At 35.3% G+C, this 20806-nt stretch overlaps 2 protein-coding genes and 1 long non-coding RNA gene across 7 annotated transcripts in view; 2 read left to right on the top strand and 1 right to left on the bottom strand.

Moving 5' to 3' along the window:
* The first annotated feature begins 440 nt into the window (after positions 1-440).
* LOC726594 (class E basic helix-loop-helix protein 23) lies at positions 441-3425 on the top strand. Its single transcript, XM_001122321.5, has 5 exons — positions 441-943; positions 1060-1285; positions 1368-1606; positions 1677-1900; positions 1969-3425. Exons 2-5 carry the CDS (start codon positions 1148-1150, stop codon positions 2196-2198), a joined length of 831 nt encoding a protein of 276 aa, XP_001122321.2. The 5' UTR covers positions 441-943; positions 1060-1147; the 3' UTR covers positions 2199-3425.
* Positions 3426-3607: 182 nt separating this feature from the next.
* Positions 3608-5508, bottom strand: LOC102655299. 2 transcript variants are annotated; one of them, XR_003305573.1, is made up of 2 exons: positions 5052-5508; positions 3608-4529 (listed from the first exon to the last, which is right to left on the bottom strand). It is a non-coding gene; the product is annotated as an uncharacterized LOC102655299 (long non-coding RNA). The 2 variants fall into 2 exon arrangements; XR_003305572.1 differs by lacking the exon at positions 5052-5508 and adding an exon at positions 4736-4848.
* LOC408351 (serine-rich adhesin for platelets) overlaps positions 4308-20806 on the top strand; it is a 32715-nt gene continuing 16216 nt past the window's right edge. The window contains exons 1-3 of one of the 4 annotated variants that reach the window (XM_016914865.2): positions 4349-4558; positions 5518-5685; positions 13445-13523. In XM_016914865.2, the coding sequence (XP_016770354.2) occupies positions 13496-13523 (28 nt within the window). In that variant the 5' untranslated portion in view covers positions 4349-4558; positions 5518-5685; positions 13445-13495. Of the gene's footprint in view, positions 4559-5517; positions 5691-13444; positions 13524-20806 lie in introns of all 4 variants that reach the window. The other 3 variants (XM_016914864.2, XM_391903.7, XM_006566334.3) reach the window with 3 other exon arrangements.

Genomic DNA, 20806 nt, shown 5'->3' with positions numbered 1-20806 from the left:
TTTATTATCAGGAATACGAAAAATGTTATAAATAACAAGATCGAAAAGGGGGAAAAATTAGACGGCAGCTAAATTTATCCACGAGAATTATCGAAAGAAATTGGATTTCAAATTTACGACCGCTCTTTGTTCCGCCCTGTATCATCCCTATATCGCTCCACCCTCCCCGACTTATCAAAATTTCAAATAAGAAGCATCGTTTTTCCGCGGCCGTTCTCATGAAAGTAAGCCATCCCTCGAAGAGATCGGAAAGGAAAAAAACGATGTTGCGCCTCCCCTCCCTCGACAGCCTCCTCCATCCGGGCATCGACCTAATCAGATGGTAAGAAGCGGATGCACCAACTCTCGTGCAACTTGGCAGCGCGTTCACCAGGGTCCGCCAGTCGTTGGTCCAGGCCAGCATCCCCCGCGCGACGCCCGCTCATCCTATCGGACGAGGCGCGAACTACATTCGGGGTTGTACACCCTGTGCGCAGGCCGTCCGCAAACAATAGACGCGTGCGTGTGTGAAACAGTCTGTGGACGATAATTTGATTAAGTAAAAATGTATCGACTGAAGTGATGGAAAAAAGGAAGACGTGGGTGGATCGGATCGAGATTAAATACCGATAAACACGGATGAATGATCGATGAAGGAAAGGAATTGAGCGAAGCGAAAATCACATCTGGAAGCGTAATATGGCTGGGATTGGCGTCGTTTGACTCGTAAACAGTGATTTGTCTGTCTTTTATCTTATCGAAAAATTGACTCGAGGAACGAAAGAGGAGTGGAATAGGAAAATACATCGATCGGTGTCGATCCTTGTTTCTTCGGATTGTTTGCTCGAGGAAAGATCGGAGGGATGGCAGGTTACGCGGTTGTGCGGAAAAAATTCTGCTGATCCTCGCTGCATTCGGGGGGATCCTGCGCCGTGCATGACCGGCGGCGGAAAGAAATTTGTCGGTAAGTGTTGCGGTTACTATTGATTATGTTACGCTTGTCGATTATACCGTTCGCTCGATACTTGGTGTCACCCACGCGTGAACGATGGTAACCGACCGCCCTTTCTTTTCATCAAGAAACCGACTTCGTTCATCCTTGCCACCCCTGGAATAGGAGAAAAAAGTTACGATTAAATTATAAGGGGATAAGAGTCGTGGCTGAGAGATGAGATCCTACGACGGTGAGAGCAGCTCTACGGAGGACGATGATAGAAGAGAGGGCCTTCCAGAGGCGCACTTGCAGCAAGGATCCTGGCAACGTTCGGCTTCCCACCCTACGTGGGCTTGGGAACATCGTACCGCTGTAAATACTGTCCATTATACATATATAATATAATATACGTTTTTTAAAAAATTGAGAATATATAAATATTTAATTATCGCAGCATCCATTACCACCGCAATCAACCGCATCGCTCGAATCCATGTACTCGTTACCAGGGGCGTCTCACGCCAGCGTTTCCGCTCCTCCAGCTGGCTACTCGTCCGAGCACCCTCAGAGCGCACCTGGAAGAAGAACTCCCTTGGGTGCCGTCGGCCTCGGCGGTTTCTATTTTCAGCAACAGCCCCAACCGCACGCTTCGTCGAGTGCCCTTTCCGATGAAAACAGGCCGGACCAGGAGAGGTACTTAAATACTGCTTCGTAACTCGTGGATCGATTTGTAAATACATTTATTAATCGGATATGATCGTAGACCCGGAGCGTCGAGACTGAACTGCCCGCCAAAATCGAAGACCACGCGTCAAGGGAAAAGCATGCGGCTAAACATAAACGCAAGAGAGCGTAGAAGGATGCACGACTTAAACGATGCCCTCGACGAACTTCGATCCGTTATCCCTTACGCCCATAGTCCGTCCGTAAGAAAATTGTCCAAGATTGCCACTCTCCTCCTGGCAAAAAATTATATTCTCATGCAAGGTGAGGGAGAAAAGGTAGAACGGAAGGGAGGATCGCTTTTTTTTCTATTTTATATCGGATCGTTGCAGGGAACGCTTTGGAAGAACTGAAAAGAGTGATAGCGGTTTTGCAGTCGCCTCACGCTCACACCACAGCTTTGCCACCCACGCCCGTTTCTTACGATTTGCTGCACGGATTCCCAGGCAAGTTGTTCCAAGGTGTGCCGGATATGCAAGGACTTCCCACGACAGATCCTCAAAGCGTGACGGCAGGCGGTCCTCCGACCGATGGCACTGTGGCCAGTGGAGAATCGAATTAGAGATTCGAGTCTTTGTTTCCTTGACTGTAGATGTAAGATTAAAATTCGAGAGTCGAATGTGTTGAACTGGATGGAGTGTTGTTGGAAAGAGGATATTGGAAGGATTTCTTATTATACAATTTACAAGATAAAGGAGGGGGACAGTAGATGGTACTACTTTTAGTGTTAATAACGATTTTTATGAATATATATATATTGCGAGAATAATTAAACGCGATTAATCCTCCAGAATGGAATCTAACGATAATTTTAACATTAAGATTACAATATGAAGATAGCGTGTAAGTTTCGAATGCGAGATTAATTGTTGATACGATGAAAGTATTAGAAGTATTCAAGGGCGTATTCGACATACATTGTTACGAGTTCGATAAACATTGAGTCAATACTAGTACGTATGGTTGATACTCTTAAGATTGAAAGTTTATGAAAGTACTAGCAATTAACGATTAATTACTTACGATCTACGATAACTAAGAAGAGCAATAAATAACAGCATATTTCTGTCTCTGGTGAATGTATATCAACTTCTAATGAGAAAAAAGAATAATATTCTAGAATGAATTTTATTTTGTTTTTTGCTTTTAAATATCAAATATCAAATATTAACTGCCAGAGAGAGAAATGATGTAAGGATGAGGAATAAAATTTCCAAATCCCGTCCGGCAACGCGATAGTCAATATAGCATGTGATACATGTCGAGATATTATATATATATATATATTATATTCTAGTCATACACGCGTACAGATCTTAAATATTCATATACATATTATATATAGATATATATATATATTTAATAATTCGAATTGAGCCATCGATTGTATAACTTATTTATATACATAATGCGTTTATCAAGAGTTTACTACGATGTGCCAAGGATATATCCATTTTTTTTTGCGAGAATAATCGAATTGCATGGACCTAGACGAAAGACGAAAGTATTCCTGTTTAAAAATGATTTTTCAATTTAATGAATCTTGAATTTGGAATCTTCCGCTCTCTGATAGGTCTACACGAGACATTTTAAAAAAACCTAAAGACGCTATTAAAGGCGACAAACAATAACGATTATTATTATATTATTCGTATAAAATTCCTAATGACTATGGTCATTAAATAACAATAAAAGTATGCGAAGGCTAATAATGAAAACAGACGAAGATATTTGTTGTAGAGTGTAGATTTCACTGTTTAGTGCTCGAATAAAATCTATTTAAGAAAGTTATAGATCGGATGGGTGCTCTGAAAGAAAATCGTTAAATACAAAACGGAAGAAATATAATATTATTTTAATCAACTTCGATAAAACAAGAAATGAAAAAGATTGATAATGATCTATATTCCTTCAGGGCAACCGTAATATAGAATTTTAATTGCAAAATACATACATCGAAATGAATCAATATACTGATAATATAATTATTATTAAATGAACGATAATACATTTTTAATATAATAATAGTTTAATATCGCACGGTATATATACTTTTCAAATATTTTACACTTTAATCTATTTTAAAACGAGACACAAGTTTCTAATTAAATTAATAATAATTTTCAATTTAATTACATGGAAAGATATCAGAAACATGTGAGTCGTTTAATGAAAATCGATCAATTCTTATAATCGTTGAACTATCGTATCGTTATTACCGTCATAATTATTAAAAAAAATATATTGATTGATCTTAGAAAAATTATTAACACCATATGTGACATATTGAATCGCAATATCAATTATAAAATAATTAATAATTTCTTTTTAAATTAATTTTTAAAAACCAATTATACGTTAACAAAAGCAGATAATTATTATCTAAATCATCGTACACGTGATGAGTCGGTGGCGCCATCGTGACAACCGCGCGACAAAGTATCAATTTGATTCCACTCGAATATTTTTTTGAAACAAAATATAATATTGTTGTAAAATCTAATTTTTAATTCGTATAACCGTGTAAGAAAAAAGTTGTATATTATAGAGGATGTCGGATTCAACGAAATAAATCAACTATCGTATTGTAAGGCGAATTTCGTTCAAGTTTGAAAGGTTCGACAAGTGGCGCCATCATGGCCGCCACTTTACGGAGCATTCACTTGATCGTCTTCCGTCCTTCTAGGAGGATCTTACACCGTATGTGCCTGATACGACGGGGCTTATTGTGTGTGTGCTTTGTCGGTGGCTTCAAGATGGCCTGTAGGCTGGTTCTACGCGCCATGGTGTGATCATTTGATTCCCGGTGGTTGTGTCTCTGTAAACGTTTCGTGAAGAATTCGTCAGTGTCAAAACGACGACGTGACTCGACCGGCTGGTAACTCGGGGCAACCTGAAAATGTGACAATCGACTGAAAACCGGTAAGTCGTCACACACATGATATTATTTTCTACTTTGTGATAACTGAATGATCAATTATAATTTCGTTACAACAAGTTTAACAATATAGTCGTTTCTAAAAAAGAAATATACATAGTTAGAGGAATAAACAGAAAGGAGATAAAAAGAATAAATTATGATAAAAACGGATAGTATACCAGATAGTAACAAACTGTTTTCCTTCTATAATCTGAAAGAATAAGAAATAATATGATAAAACGGTAACTTCACGTTATAATTGTTTTTGAAATGACTTGCTTGATAGGTTATGATGTCACAATCGTCGAGAGTTCGCGCAATGTCTTTGTCTTCGTTGCTCGATCGCGATTACAATATCTTTATGTTCGTTAATTTTGTCTTTGTTGTATTAGTTATTAAAATAGAACGAAACGAAGTGCGATTAACATAATGTATCGAAAAAATCGAAGCATATAACTAATGCACGTATGTGTTCATTGCATTTTTTTTACGTACGATATATATCTTTTGTAGTATATTTTCCGTTGCGAGTGGGAGAACTAACCTTACCTCTCAATTGGGCGAAAGACACGACGGGGTCGCTATTGGTAGTCCTTTCTACATACCTGACACGCAAAACTTACCTGTATTCTTAATCAAAACTTTTGTCAAAGATTTTGATTTCTTTAAATTTATTCGCAAAAATACGTTTTATTATTACTCAATTCTTTTTATGATTATAAAAATTGTGCGAAATTGTCACTATCAAAGATATTATACGTTATCAATTGAAATTATGTATCGATATAATTTTTTGAATTTTGAATTTTAAATTTTATTGATTTGAAATGAATTTTATGATATTTAAAATTGTGATCGAATGGATTTATATTGTGCTTTGTTTGTCGAATGAAATTTTGTTGAGATTCGATAAGAAAAAAAGATATCTGTTTTCATGAGCGACGAACTCCACGTTTTACAGTCACTTGTGAACAGACCATTGGCCAGCCTGTGCTTATTTGTCGTTGACGTCAATTAAGGTCGAAATATACCTTGAAACAGTTTGATTCATTGCTTCATGATGCTCTTCGACGAAGGATTAACTTCATGGACAGTATCATGCGTTCACGAATAATCTGATAGGAATACGGTAAGGTAAATAATAATAAACTCTTAAATCGTTCGTTAAATCCTTCAGCGTGACATCGTGACACACTATCGTCTATGCTTACTTCCGGTCTACTACGTTTGTATTTCATTTACCATATTTAGAATGAACTAACTGTACTTAATTATTTTTTAAGAAACATATTTTTTTGGAATACAATTATTCCATGATTTCAATTTTCAAAATAATCTATAAAAGATACATTAATAATTTTATAAAAAAAAAACAATATTAATTTGTTTTTTTAACAAATATTAAGAATTCAATTTGAGGAAACGATTATTTCTAATGTATTATATAAAACTCTACGTATGGTTTTCGTAACGATTCCATCATCTTTAAAAATATATTTCTAGAATATTTTTAATAAGATAAATATGATATTTGAAACAAGATAAAGAATTTTAATAGTGAAACCTGTTTTATAGAAAAGAATTCAAGTTTGATAACCAAACGCAGAAAGGCATTTCACATCCTTATCGGTTCAAGCTGACCCAAAATACAAAAGAAGTTACTTGTGACACGTTTCCGGTAAATTTATCTCAGGTATATAAAACGTACGTCGACAATTGGCACGCGTGACGTATAGCGTTAATGATAAAAACCAATCTTACTTACGCTATATTACAGGGTCATGAATTTTTGGATAAGCATCGCGAACGCGTTTTATATACAAGCAACAAGTATGTGGCATACATTAATTTTTACGAGTGCGCATATCTGCGATTGTCGACGTGTGCGCGCATCACATTGCGCAAACATACCTACTACGTGATCAGGAAATGTATATATTATATTTCATATGATAAAAATTCATCCTATATAGTAAGGTATAAATAATATTAAGAATAAGATATTTTAAATGGTTCGAAAATGATATAAGTTTTACATTTATTTTTTTTCAATATATTCGAATATTTTTTTATATTTATTTATTATATTATAATTTATGTCAAATTATTTGATTTAAAATAATTTGAATTTATTTTATTCGGTGAATAATTCTTCGATTAATTTTTCCAAGTATTAGAATGATATCAATGTTCAGTTTTTCATCGAATAATGAAATCATACACGTGAATACTATAATATAATTTAATTATCGTAATTATATCAAATCAATAAATGATTATTCTTTTTTAATAAGAAAAAAATATATAATAAGATATATTGATCATATGTATTTTTAATTAAAAATCGGTTTAATCCATACAATATTGTATCTTAAATCTTAAATTTAATTTAAGATTTATCAAAAATTTTATGATTTTTAAAAAATATAAATAATATCGCGTTTTCTGTGCACTTTAAAAATATACATTCATGCTTAAAACTTTCAAGTACAATTTGCATGTAATATAACATTTCTTTCATGAGATATATTTGAATAATGAAACAAAATTGTCGTTGGGTCAAGGATTATTTGAATTATTTTAGCTTGTCTTTGTTTTTATATGAAGGACGATAATTGAAACGTATGAAATGCAAAATCCGTAATTCAGTGCAACTTCTTTTCATATTTCACACGTATATATAATAATAAACTTTATTTAAAAAAATTAATGCTTATCAATTGTAAAGCCAAAAGTAATGTCTATAGAATGATGAACGATTTCGTTATCAATATTTTTTCTGTTTATGCTCGAGACTTGTTAATTTATTTTTATTTTTTAATTTGTTCAAAAATATGCTACATTATATATATTACGTAAATAAAGATACGTAGGAAATATAAAAAAAAATCTGTACATTGTTAGTATTTTAATATATAAACAAATAAATTGATTACATGTATGTAATTTGATCTTCGATTAGAAAAAAATTGCTTAAGAAAAAGTTATATGATTTTGAGGAAAATATAACAATAGTTAATTACAATTTTATGCTTTCTGATACTTCTGATACTTTTATTTATTGAATTTATTAAATTTTATTGCGTCTTATTACTGTTTGACCTCTGATATTAAAATTTTTATCATTTGAGTTAAAGTTTATTTTTTAATATATTTTTAAATATATATTAACTTCTGATTTTTATTATATATCGTGAAATTGTTATTTTTTATTGGAGATTACAAGAAAGAAACAAAGTTGCAAAAAATTAATTACTATTTTATATATTGATTTTGACACGTAAGATTTTTAGGTTAGGTTAGCGTTTTTCTCTTTAATATATAAATATCGTTGAATTATTTTGAAAGTAATTACTCATTAACTTTTAATTATTTGTTAAAAACACTAATACAATGATTACATGATGATTGATAAGATTGAAAAACATTGGAAACCTATTAGAAAGTTCTTTGCAAACGTTTTAACCATGTTAGCTGATTTGCTATGAAAGAATATATTTGTACGATATCGATATCAATAGATCAATATATGGTATCTATCTTCAATTTCTGTATACCAGACAATCCTCTTTTGCTCTTTTATTATTTCATTTCTTAAGAATTTATCCAAATTTTGCTTATTTTATTTTTTATTTTATTCTTTATTAATTCATTACTTTGTATCTTTATTAATTCATATACCAATCCATCAAATTCATCTAAAAAAATAATTATATGAATTTCAAATAATTGTTCAAATATTTGTCACTTCATTTTCTTTTGAAAAGATCGATTAACCGATTATAGATTATTAGAGATTATTATATAAAATATTGAATTAAAAGATATATAATTTAATTTTGCATATTTAAAACTTGTTTGCTTATATTTAACAATGAATTTATACAAAAAATTGATATATTTTACTAAAAAAAAGAATATGTTTATATAAATGTAAAGCGAATTCGTTGCTTTTATAATCCTGTTCTGTGCTGAGCTCTTTTCTCTCTCTCTCTTTTTTTTTCTCTTTCTCCCAATAGTTTTGGATTTATTATTTTTCATTAACGAACAACCAGTGAATTCAGAGGTGGGTGGTTGAGAGCGTCGAGTGAAAAATGGTAAAATAAGAAAGAAGATGAGAGAGGGAACACTGCGATGGTTGGGGAAGAGAAACAGCAAAGGGAGAGAGATGAAAACAAAGCGAACACAACTGCCAGGGCAACAATGGCGCATCGACCCGCCAAAACTCGCGCTGATGCGCAGAAACGCGCGCGCCGCATCTGGTCCGATCGAGCAGCGTGTTAACCTATCTTTCACATCTTTCGTATCGCAATAATTGACTCGATCGATTTTCTAGCGAAAAAGATAAATCGAAATGTATCATCTTAGTCATTAGTTCGTCATCGAACGGAATACTGCGAACGTATAAACTCCGTTGAAAAAAAGAACTAGGCCTTTATTCGCCCGATGCGTAAAAGCATGCGCAGTAGGCTCTTGGAAACGACCGACTCTTGATTAACGTAGTAGTATTTTCTCTACGATTAAAATTCTTTCAATTCGTATTTAAATTTATTTTTATTTTAATATAGAATTTTTGATAACAAATTTTGTTGATTATTGAAAAAGGAATTTTTAGTATATTCAATTTAATAATATTGTTTTATTTTAAATATTATTATATATTTTGTATATATTGCAGTAGTTGAAAGGAATAAGAGAAAGTTATTACAGTATTGGTGTTTTTAGAATAACCGTATCGATGATACTAATCACTGCTTAGTCTGCAAAACCTTATACGCCGATGTGAATGATTTTATAAAATGAAATCAAAGTTTACGTTGATATAAAGAAAGCATTTTGATATATATTTTTTTTTAATACTGACCAATATATTGAATTTTTCAATTATAAATAAGAAATAAAAATAATCGAATTAATCATTCGATTATATTCTCAAACCAGAAAACGAATAAAAGAAATAAGAATATTATATAAGATCCAGATGTTATTGAATCTATATAAATAGATTCATAATATAATTCTTATATAGAATACATAGAATACAGTTGCTTCTGTAATTCTATTATTGTATAAAATAAGCTACATAAGGTTTAAATTGGAAAGCCCAATTGGATGAGGTTGATGTTCCTCTCTACTTTTTCTTCTTTTGGATTTCAATTTGCAACGCGATGTAACCTCCTCTAGAAATCGCTCCAGATATCCTAGAAGACTTTTCGTTCTCGTTCGTTCTCGTGAACGGAGCAGGACTGAGAAGTATGGTCCAGGATGGATGAAGATCAGGTGCTGTGGTTGCCCTGGCAACCGGCATTGATCCCTCCCCTCTTGTTCTACCATCCTTTTCGTCTCTCCTCCGCCACATATTATTGGTCTCTCTCTCTCTCTCTCTCTCTGTATATATGTATGTATGTGTGTATACTCTTTCTTTTTTTTCTCTAGTGTTGAACGCACAAATACAAATATACACAGATTTGTGTACATATATAGACTCGAGAAGACATGGAAGAGAAAAATCTTTTTTCTTGATCTTGCTTGTTGTATTGCTTTTATCCTCTTTCTTTTTTCGAACCGCTTTTTTATTTCCGTTCGAACTTTCTGCCTTTCTATTTTAGATTTTCGTTGGCTTCGAACTCGATTATTCATCATCTTCAAGAAAAAAATTAAAATAGTACGAAAAGATTTAATAAAGCAATGGAATCGAAGAAAGAAGAAAAGAGTAAAAGAATAGATGTGCTACTTTGTGAAAAGATACACGAGTAAATCGAAGAAAAGATAAAAGAGAGAAAAGAAAAAGAGACTTAAATAAAAACTCTTGATCTCTTAACAGAGCGTTACCAGGCAACAGATATAGTTTCCATTGTTATGGTTACGGTATAAATATTTGAAATGAGTTCTTCTTTCTAACCGTAAAACTCTTCTTTCCTTTGCTTGCTCTCTCATTTATCTATCCCGTGGAAGTGCTAAAAGTTATTAATATAGAAAATTACAATTACAATTAATTTTTACAATTCTCTTCTTTTAATATCATAGAAAATTTATCACAACTTTTTTTAAACTTAAGAACAGGAGTCAAAAGACTTATTACTATCCATCCTAAAATTCTTTCGATTCATCATATTACATACATTTTCAAAATTATTCACACCTGTTATTACAGTCGTAGCTTAACTCTGAACAGAAACAGAAATTCGAAATTCCTCGAGCGTTTCTCCCACGTAACGGATTCTTTGCTGAAACACCTCTCTCCATTCCAGTTGAAAGCTATCCATTTTACTTGGCCGTTGTTGCTCCTTTCTTCTAGCTTTTCTGGTCTTCTCATTAACACAAAGTGGTTGAAAGAGGTGCACCAGTTTGTTTACCGTCATTTGTTCGCTTGGTCCCTCTGGGGTGTAAACGGACGCCGACCAGTGGTGACCTCGCGGTCAGGGGTTAACCTCTCCGTGGTTGAGACAGATTAGGATAGGTTAGGGTCATGGACCACTGGATTACCATGAGCGGAAGAGGGCTTTCGACGACACGAATCCTTTTGATCCATACCCGATTCCAAGAAGATTCAACGTAATCTGAACGAAAGTGGATTTGCGAAATATTCGCTTTTATTGCCTACGATGGCTTTTAATCATTCCACTTGTTTCTAAATGGTTCAAGGTTAGCTGAGATATTTCTTCTTGTTGTGGAATAACTTTTTCTCACATTTTTTCTTATCAATACTCGTTTTTTAGTGGATCTTATTGAATCATTTTCGATAAATTGTTTTTTTAATCGTAAATTCGAATAATGTACAGATTTTAAATTTATTCTTATCGGTATTAAGGTTTGACTGTCTTGATTTTTTCTTTCGATTTCCAATTCAAAATTAAATCTGAATTGCTTCTTTGGATCTTTATAGTCTGAACAGCAACCAATACTTCAACCCAGCTACTTTATATTCAATAAGATACTTCGAAAAACAATTTCAAAGTATCTTCATATTTTCATAACCATTAATCCACCTTTATATATTTCAATGAAATTATGGCACAAAAGAATATATTTTCCAAGCTTTTTATTAAAAAAAAAACAAGAAAAACGAAATATTCGACTCGAAGAAGATTAAGTATTGAAATAATTCAATCTTGCTTACATTATCTATTTATCAACACTTATCATCGAATCAAGACCATCCTCGAGTTCCATCCTGACGTTAGATTTACAGCTAAGGAGTAGTCGCTTATCCAGCAAAAAACGTTATTGCAATTTAATTGACCAACTCGCTAGAAATTTATCGAAGATCCAAAACTTCCGGACTCGAATTATCCTCGAATCTCCACGCGTCAACCACGGTCGTTAGCGAATTCCACAAGTGGAGTTTAATCGTTCGCTCGCTCGTTCTTCAGATCGATCGGATTGAACTATCCAGCGCCCTTTTTGCCTTTTTGCGCGTTGGCAACTGGAAAGGGGGAAAGTGAAGCGCGGAGATTAACCGCGATCCGCGATAAAAGTTGGGAATTAGGAATGGTCAGTTACACGGGGGATGGAAAGAACGCCTCTCGCGTCGAGGAGGTCGTCGCGACGGCTATTGATGCGCGACATCGGGACGCCTAGCGAACCCTCCTCGATCCCATCTTGCCATCCCTCACTCTAAATCATCGTTTCCGCCCCCTTTCGGTGTAAACACCGAGGAAGGAAGGAAATAACGCGACAATGAACGATCGAGGTGTTTTCGCTACTTCGAAACATTCGATCGTATCGCGATGGGAAGGAAATTTGTGAACGCGATCGAGTTTCGAAATGAAAGTTGGAAACGAAGGTGAAAGTGTACAATGTGTACTCGAGATTTTGAAGCGAGTTAGTTTTTCGCATCGACTTGAGGAGATATTTATTCATCGTTTGCAACTTCGCAAGCTGTTTTCATTCGTTCGAATTCGAAATTCTATTACTCCCACATTTCTAGTAAAACGACATTTCGTAATGCGCGGCAAGTTGGCTAGTTCAAGTTCTCCAATGGGAAAATGAAGTGGGAAGGATTGGTAAAGTGGGGGGGTGCCGATTTGATTTCATCGAGAGTGGGTGGAGACGAACTTTACGTAATGCAACGTATGACTGCGTATTGAAGTTGTACGACTCGAATTACTATCGTTATATAATAAAAATATCAAATTTATACATGTTGAACGGTAAACAATACATCTGCATGCAAAGAGATCTAATATATATAACTTTATAGATTCTCAAATTGATCGAATCTTGATCGAATCAAAGGTTGGAGAAAAAAGAGTGAAAATATCGGGAACAAATGGGATCGAAAACATCGTGCAAGAACTCTCGTCCGGTTCTTTTTTCGATCCAGCAGCTTACACGATGGCAAACGCATCGCTGAAGTTTTCGCGAGCTCTTAGAGGATGGAAGTTTCGATTGGCGTTCCGTTCCAATGGAACGTGTATAGATCCGTTTCTAGTTTCCACCCTTCGCTTTGTCGACGTCCTTCGGAGGGGGATACAATGCTCGTACGCGTTGCCAGTCTATATGGAAATCCGTTATCGCGTTTCACTTCATGAATTCGAATGTTATGAGAGGCAATGAATTTAACGCGAGGGACACTTACCGACCGAGGGGTGGACTTGTCTTCTGTTTTACGTTACCCTTCTACGGTGTCCCTTCCATTCAACGTATTCCCTTCTCCCTCTTTACAACTCGCTAAATTATGCTTCGTTTCATCCGATTACACGCCGGATTGGATTTTACTCGTAATTAAATGCAAATGTTTTTCGCTTTGAGATCGTGCAATTATTCTCTATAATAGATCGATCAGTGGTTGATAATCGGGGCGATTGTTGCCATCTTCGAAACATAAGATTAATTTGATTTTCGCCTTGGAACGAATCGTATCTCATTGTCTTTTATTGTTTTAGGACGTGTTAAATATTATACAAGCAATTCGGTGGAGAGAGAGAAGGACTGCTATGGCCGTTAGTTGCGAGGTGATCAATTGTAAGTAGATCTTTTTCCAAATTTTAAGTCTATCTTTCTTTTTCTTCTTTTTTTTGTGTGCGTGTTTTTTCAAAATGGAAACGAAGAGACAAAGATTATATTTTGGACATACGTGGTTCGATTTATCTTTATCAACGAGTGAATTCATTCGATAATTCACAGATGCGTGTAGGTCGGGTTTGGTATTTAATTCTAACGATAAGATAACGATAAATCTTGGATACTTATTCGAATATGTTTATCGTCTTATGCAGAACTTATTATTCTTACGAGCTTGCTAAAAATATTAATTTTTATATAGAATGCACAGGGGATCGATAAATTCACATCAGTGAAACATTAAATGAATAAAAAACAGCAAGTTTTTTTTCTCTCTCAGTTTAATATTCATCACGTTAAGATTATCATCGTGTGTTCCGATTCTTATCTATCTACATCCTCGAAACTAACTCTTAGATTAAATATTCGATATTTTCTTCAAACTCTAATTACTCATCATTCACATTTCCATTTATCACATTCTGTAGATACGAAGTCGTATAGATTTATAATTTTCATTCCTTAAATACGTTCTACAATGCCGTTTCAATATAAGATATTTGTCAAATATATATTTTTCTAAACATGCGAATAAACGATTTATTAATAAAACTAAGCACTCTCGATGATCTTGGAAAAATTTCTTGGATAATGGAAAAGTATCGGGATAAAGATCGAGCCGATTCTCTGAAAATCTTGCGAAATTCGATCGGGAAGATTTGGAGGGTCGATAGATCGCAGGTGGGGCCACTTCGAACTGTCTCCCATTTCGTCCCCGTTTCCTCTAAAATTGATGCGGTTTCGACATCGTTCTATCTAACAATGGCCGTTGTGAAACTCTCGCAATGCTCGGCCAGCCAGTCGGGCCGAGCAATCTCAGGATGATTTTGCAACAGGCGCTCGTGCGTTCGTTCCACTTGCATTCTGCCTTACCGGTCGCTTAGGATACTTTCACGTTCCACAAAAAAAAAAAACAACCATCGTCCATCCAGTATGAGTACTGATAACTCGATTCTCTTTGCCGAAAGATGGATTTAATTGGATTTGGTGATCCGATCCCTTTGCTCTTACGGTTTTGTTCCTTAGAGTCTCAAATTCTGATTTTTGCGCAACCGATTTCTACAAATGGATTCAAATTTTTCATATGTGTTGGTATCGCGTGACCAATGATTTAGAAAATGATTAACAGAGGATATGCAAAATTTCATGATGAGGCATAAAAATATTTAAAGAATACATCATAGTAGAAAGTAATCGGAATTGTGATTTAATATCTCGAAAAAAATTCAGATTTTTTTTTTATGAATTCTACAACTCTTGTCGTTAATCGAAGATCGAATATCCTTCGTGATCGATCATGGGAATCCACGCACTCGATTCTACGTTTTTATCCTTGCAACACATGTGGCACGCACAAGAAGGTGTTTCTTAAGGGGGCAAGAAAGGAAGGGGTATGGGAAAGTGGATGGATTTGAGTTAACAGGAGACGGGAGAAGGACGAATTATTTCCTTCATATACGTAGAGGCAACCGCAATCGCGAGAAGTGGGTCAGATCCGTTTTCTCCTTTGATCTCCGAAGTGGTTTGATCGCATTTTTCTTCTGATTGTTCCCTTTTTTTTCTCCGCTCATCTCGGCCAAATCGCATCTCCGTCGATTCGTAAATTCAAGGGATGACCGGTGGCGCGATGAAATTTAATTAGATCTCTTGTTTTATCGTAGGATGAACGAATATCTATCCAAGGTGGCGATCCTTCATGATGGCGGAAAAGTTGCGAACCATATTCACTTGTGGCGTTTTATTGCGCAGAAATTACTTTTCCAACTCTATCTGCAGTAAATTCGAATCTGCCGCGATTATTTCTACGAAAAGTTTTGTAAGAGAAATATATTTGAAGTGTGGTGTGCTTCTATAATCGATTTGAACAATGACACAGATGTAGGATAAAAAAGAAGTAGGGAAAATATATTTTTTATCTATTTTATTATAATGAAAATATGTTTTCATTCGATTAATTATTTCTAATTTTAATCCATTATCCGATAATCTCGTTTTCTTCGAATATATTAAAATTATTTTTTTCAATTTCTTTCACTTTAGAATAGAATATATTCTCTGCGTGACGTGTACGTTCTATTTTCAGATATATTAAATTACCCTTATCTTATTCTCTTGCGTCTATATTCATAAACTTTGAATCATCTTATCGTAATATCCTTTAACTATTCTTAACCTTTTCTCAAATTCGTAACATCATTTTGAAAATCTCGATCCCAATAACTGTCTTATTTCACGTTTAAATATAAACTTCCATAAGTTGTCCAATTATACGTTCGTGCATCTGTCTCGAGAGAGACAAAATTTCTGACATATGTGCCAAATAAATCAATCAGTCCCCCATCTTCAACGTTCCGATAGCCTGTCCACCAGAAAACGAAGTCGTCGAAACCTGTAGCTCTCGGTTAATGCTCGATTCACGTCCTGCATAAAGTATATTAAGCAACATGGGCAAACAATGGGAGGCCGGGAAACCGCGAAGCGTTCTTCTGGTTTGTTTTGGCGGCGTATCCGCGGGGTTTTTGCCCCGCGTAAGCGCATCACGGCGCGTGCCCACGGGAATGACGTCATCCCCCCGTGGAAACGTTACGAGCGTGTTGCGCGCGCCTCGCGATACTAACGAGGCGCAGCCACGCGTATGGGGGTATAGGTGTGATGCGCGCGCATCGGCGTGCATGTGCGTACAATGTGCGCGTTGGATATTATGCGCGCGCATCGATATGCATGTGGACGCAACGTGTGCGATGCGATCGCGATATTTTCACTGTTCGTCATCCGGTTCTCTGTGTCGTTCGTCCTACTACGTCTACGTGACGTCAAACCGAAAGCTATTCTGGTCCATGAAGAGATGGTTCTACGCCCATCTTGCGATCGCCCGATGAAACGTGGGTCGATCGATCGTGAATGCGTTTTCAGAGGCACCGTTTTTGCCTGGAAAATAGTTTCGGGATAGACCGGCAGGTTTCTGGTAACTGGGACAGAGGGGAACTTATATAGGACATTTTTGAAACGAGATGGAATCGAAAAGAGTTATAGGTGATATTTTAGTCAAAATTGTATTCCTTTTAACGTATCTAATTTTTTAAATATTTTTGTCTTTTTAATCTTCTAGTCGCGATGCGATACTTTTCATAACCTATACAATTTGATCGTTCTTATAACTTTTAGGTTAATTTTTTTCGAATTCTTGAATCTCCTCTGAAAAGATTCTTCTGAAAAGATTCATTTAGCTTTGAAGAATGTGAATCTATGTCAATAAACCAATATCTTTTAGTACAACCGATGTATTTAAAACAGTGTACATTAGAGACAGTGTATAATATCTTGGGTCGATTGTGAAAGATTGGCAATGTAAATTGGGTGAATACGAAAGTTTAAAATAAATCGGTATAAATATTAGTTCGAATCATACGTTCGGAATTCATAGTGTTTTGTGATCTCGTTCGTCCATGTTAATTTTTTTTCTTTTTTATCGAGTAATTTAATCTGTTCATCAAGCCAATTCTTAACGAGGATTTTTTTTTTTACAACGGAATTAGTGAACAAGTGGCGAATCAATTATAATTAAATGTAAGTAGATATAACATATGTAAATCCGATAATTCCGATTTCACGCAAAAATTTATTTTTTTAACTAATAGAATCGAACAAAATAATCGAATACTTGTCGAATCAATCAAATCACGGTATTAGTGCAATTTCACGCAAACGTTATCGAACTCATAGCCGAGTAATTTACTTAGCGATCGATGTTCTGTACTTGATACTTATCGACCTATCGATCGAAATTTTCGTTCGTCTAAATCTGTATAGACAATGTTGGAACAACTTTCGTTAGGTGTTGGCCAACGGTCGAAAATGTTCTCCCAAGTACCGATATAAATCAAAGGGTGGACTTAACGAACTTCTCCTATATCGACCGATATATCTTCTTACCTTAAACACTATTGAAAATGAAAATTATAATTTTCTGGATCTTTATTTCGCGAAAAGTTCGGATTTTATTATTATGATATCTTTACGTAGTAAAGAATTAAAAAAAGAAAATATACATTGATGTAATCGAATGTAACGAAGATAAAATTAATTACAAATTGATTTACTATTCAATATGTGGAATAAAATTGAGAGGATTTAATAGTGGACCAATTCGAGGGACAATTTAATTAAGAAAGAAGACAGTCGCGTGTCGTAAAACGAACACGAACTTTTTATCGAATAACAGAAGCTCGACGTCTTTACCCCTTTCCATAGCTGTTTTGTTCGATTTTATGTAAGCCTGGCAGATATCGGAAATCTTGCGAGCGGCTTCAACCCTGAAGAAGACCCTCGAGGGACGATCGACGCCGGGTAAAACGGTGACGAACAAGTGGATATGGAAGATAGTTATTTCTGTGTACGAGAAATACGGCGGTGCCACGCGTGTTCTCTGTTGAAAGAATATATAATATTTTCATGGAGGAAATAACATTTCTAATATCGTGTTATTCACCGTCTTTCACTTTTCTTCACGGGATTAAGAATTTATAACTTTGAAACAAATTATTTTTAATCTTCTATATAACGATATAATTGGATACTGATGATCATTGGACGTTAAAGAGACAAGAATAAATTACGAAAGATAAAGGAAAGGAAGATTACGTTTCAGAAAGGAAAGAATAAAAAATAAGAGATATCTATGAGATTGAGAGATTGAGCTCATGTTCTCGTTAACCAGGATTTCGTTTCATGCGTTGACTCTCCTCGTCGAGGGGATGTTGTTTTCTTCTTGTTCAGTTTGAGTCATTTTGATCTGGCGTAATAGAGGAAGGAATTGAACGAGAGAATTACAAGAAAATTCTTCGATTATGCACGATATTAATTACAATTCATCGATCGATATATTTTTAATATTTTTTTTTCTTCTTTTTTTCTATTCTTCACAAAAAAAATACTTCTTTGCTTTAGATATTTTGAATACCATTTCGTTTTTTTCAAATATTTTTGTAAAGAGATCAGATGAAACGTTATCCTGAAACGTTTTCTTGAAATATCCTTGAAATATTCCGCTTTGCTGCATTTTAATCTTAGACCGCGTTGAACAAATATAACTTTAGAACGTCCTTCAAACACCTTTGAAATGTCCTTGAAATATTCTATTTACCTCACTTTTCGTAAAAAAGAAAAAAAATCTCGCATACCGTGTTCAAACGACTCGAGTCTCGGAGGAAAATAATGACACGAGTTTTTTTTCACGACTCATTTCGCGAAATAAGCACTAACATCATGGCACTTAGCACTCTACGAACACGAATGCGCATAGTAGGTAGGGTCTTTAAACATGGTACACAGTCCTCTTTGGAAATGATAAAACTTCTACTTTGTGCCCAACAAATGAGTACTAATTACACAATAATTAGAGAAAGATGTTGCTACGGTTACTTTGAGCCGCCGACAAGTGCGACAAAACAATCGATCGTAACAGGTTAGGCTGGTCTCTCTTCTCCATGAACAGTTTATGTATAAAGAATACATAAAAGGTTTTTTTTTTCCCTCCTCTTCGTGTCTATGTCTTCCGGTCATTCTAGGCGACTCTTTCTCCGACTTCTGCCGGAGCGTTTTGCATTGCCCACGCTGATGGACGATGCACGCGCGTGCATGCACGTGTCCACCGCCCACACGTACGTGGCAATGCACAGGATGCATCGAATCGACGGATGATTCGATCACCTTGCAATATCTGTCTCCGATACACGGTTCAGCGGTTTTCGGTTTGCCCTCTTTTTTCCCCCCCCGAATCGACCACTTTCGACGGGTTATTGTTTTTGGTATCGGGATTTAGGGATGTTAGGTGATTGGAAATGTTTTGTTTGTCGATGCGTTATCGAAATGGGTTAAGGGTTTAAGCGAAGTATGAATTGATCCTTCATTCATAAACGAATGCATTTTATCATAGATTCTTCTCGTGAAATAAATTTTCCAAATTGTCTGTATTATTTTAAGAAATCTTAGTCGATGTAATGATAAATATTAACGACGAATAATCGATATTGACGTTTACTGGAGGATGACATCGTCGAGTAAAATATATCGGATTCGTAAATTACATCGCGGTTAAACCGCGAATCAAGGATCTTGTATAAACCGTAATGTGTTCTAAAACATGTGAACGCGGTATGTACGTGTATGTACGTAAATACACGTACACGCGTATACCGGCGGCACGAGAAACCTATAGTCTCGTCTATTGAACCGGGTACAATGAGCGACGTGTATGACCGGTATATACAGTGGGCAACACAGTGTGAGTCTCACAGTATTTATGCCGGTGTAAATGTTCCATATAATCCTTACGGAAGCTAAGTTTTACAGGGAAAATATGAGCGTGAGAATATAATTAGGAAACACTTGTGCGTGAACTTGACTCATAACTGGCCATTAACTTGTCCGAGACTTTAGGTACCTTATCGCACGGTGCATTAAGTGTTCATAAACGCCGATTTACTTCTTTACCGCTGCATTATCAAAACGTGTTACGTGAACAATTTTCCCCTTAAAAACTTCATCTTCTTAAGTGGAAAGATTCTTATTCCTGCTTGCTACTTTATTCATATTTCGAAGGACGCAGATTTCAAAGGCTAACTAAAGAGACTTATATACATATATTTTTCGTAGAAGGAAAATCACTTTTAATTTTTCTAACTTTACTGCATAATTCAGTCGGATCACTTTTTATTTTTGATCAAAAGTATTCGATTAATTCCTTAATTCAAAGAGACATTGAGACATGACAACATAATTCAAGAGCAATCTTTACCTCGTTTGCAATTTTTTAATTTTAACTGAAAAGGAAAAAAGAACAGTCATCCTTCCGTGAAACGAAAATTCTGACAGTGGAGATTTTCCAGTCATTCCGGTATGCGTGCATTCCTTTATTCGTCCTTTTCAAATTTTCACGACTTTGTACCTCTAACAAATTGTGGGCTACAACAGCCTGTGCTCTACATAGCGGAATGTGTATACGTCGATTGTGTACCACGACACACGTAATAATACTCTACGCCCGTTATCTTCCCACACCTCCTCTCCTCCATTTTCTCTTCTCCATCCCCCCTCCACCTACGCGTTCGATTTGCAGTACTGATGTGTGTATATATATATATATTTACACACACATAAACACACACACACTGTGTGACTGCAGC

This window comes from Apis mellifera, linkage group LG11 (assembly GCF_003254395.2).
Source record: "Apis mellifera strain DH4 linkage group LG11, Amel_HAv3.1, whole genome shotgun sequence".
Taxonomy (NCBI): domain Eukaryota; kingdom Metazoa; phylum Arthropoda; class Insecta; order Hymenoptera; family Apidae; genus Apis; species Apis mellifera.
This window is presented reverse-complemented; position numbering and strand designations above follow the sequence as displayed.

Coding starts and splice junctions, on each gene's coding strand:
- LOC726594 (XM_001122321.5), top strand. CDS start 1,148: ATGAGATCCTACGACGGTGAGAGCAGCTCTACGGAGGACGATGATAGA. Junction 1,286..1,367: donor CTTGGGAACATCGTACCGCT/GTAAATACTGTC, acceptor TAATTATCGCAG/CATCCATTACCACCGCAATC. Junction 1,901..1,968: donor AAATTATATTCTCATGCAAG/GTGAGGGAGAAA, acceptor GGATCGTTGCAG/GGAACGCTTTGGAAGAACTG.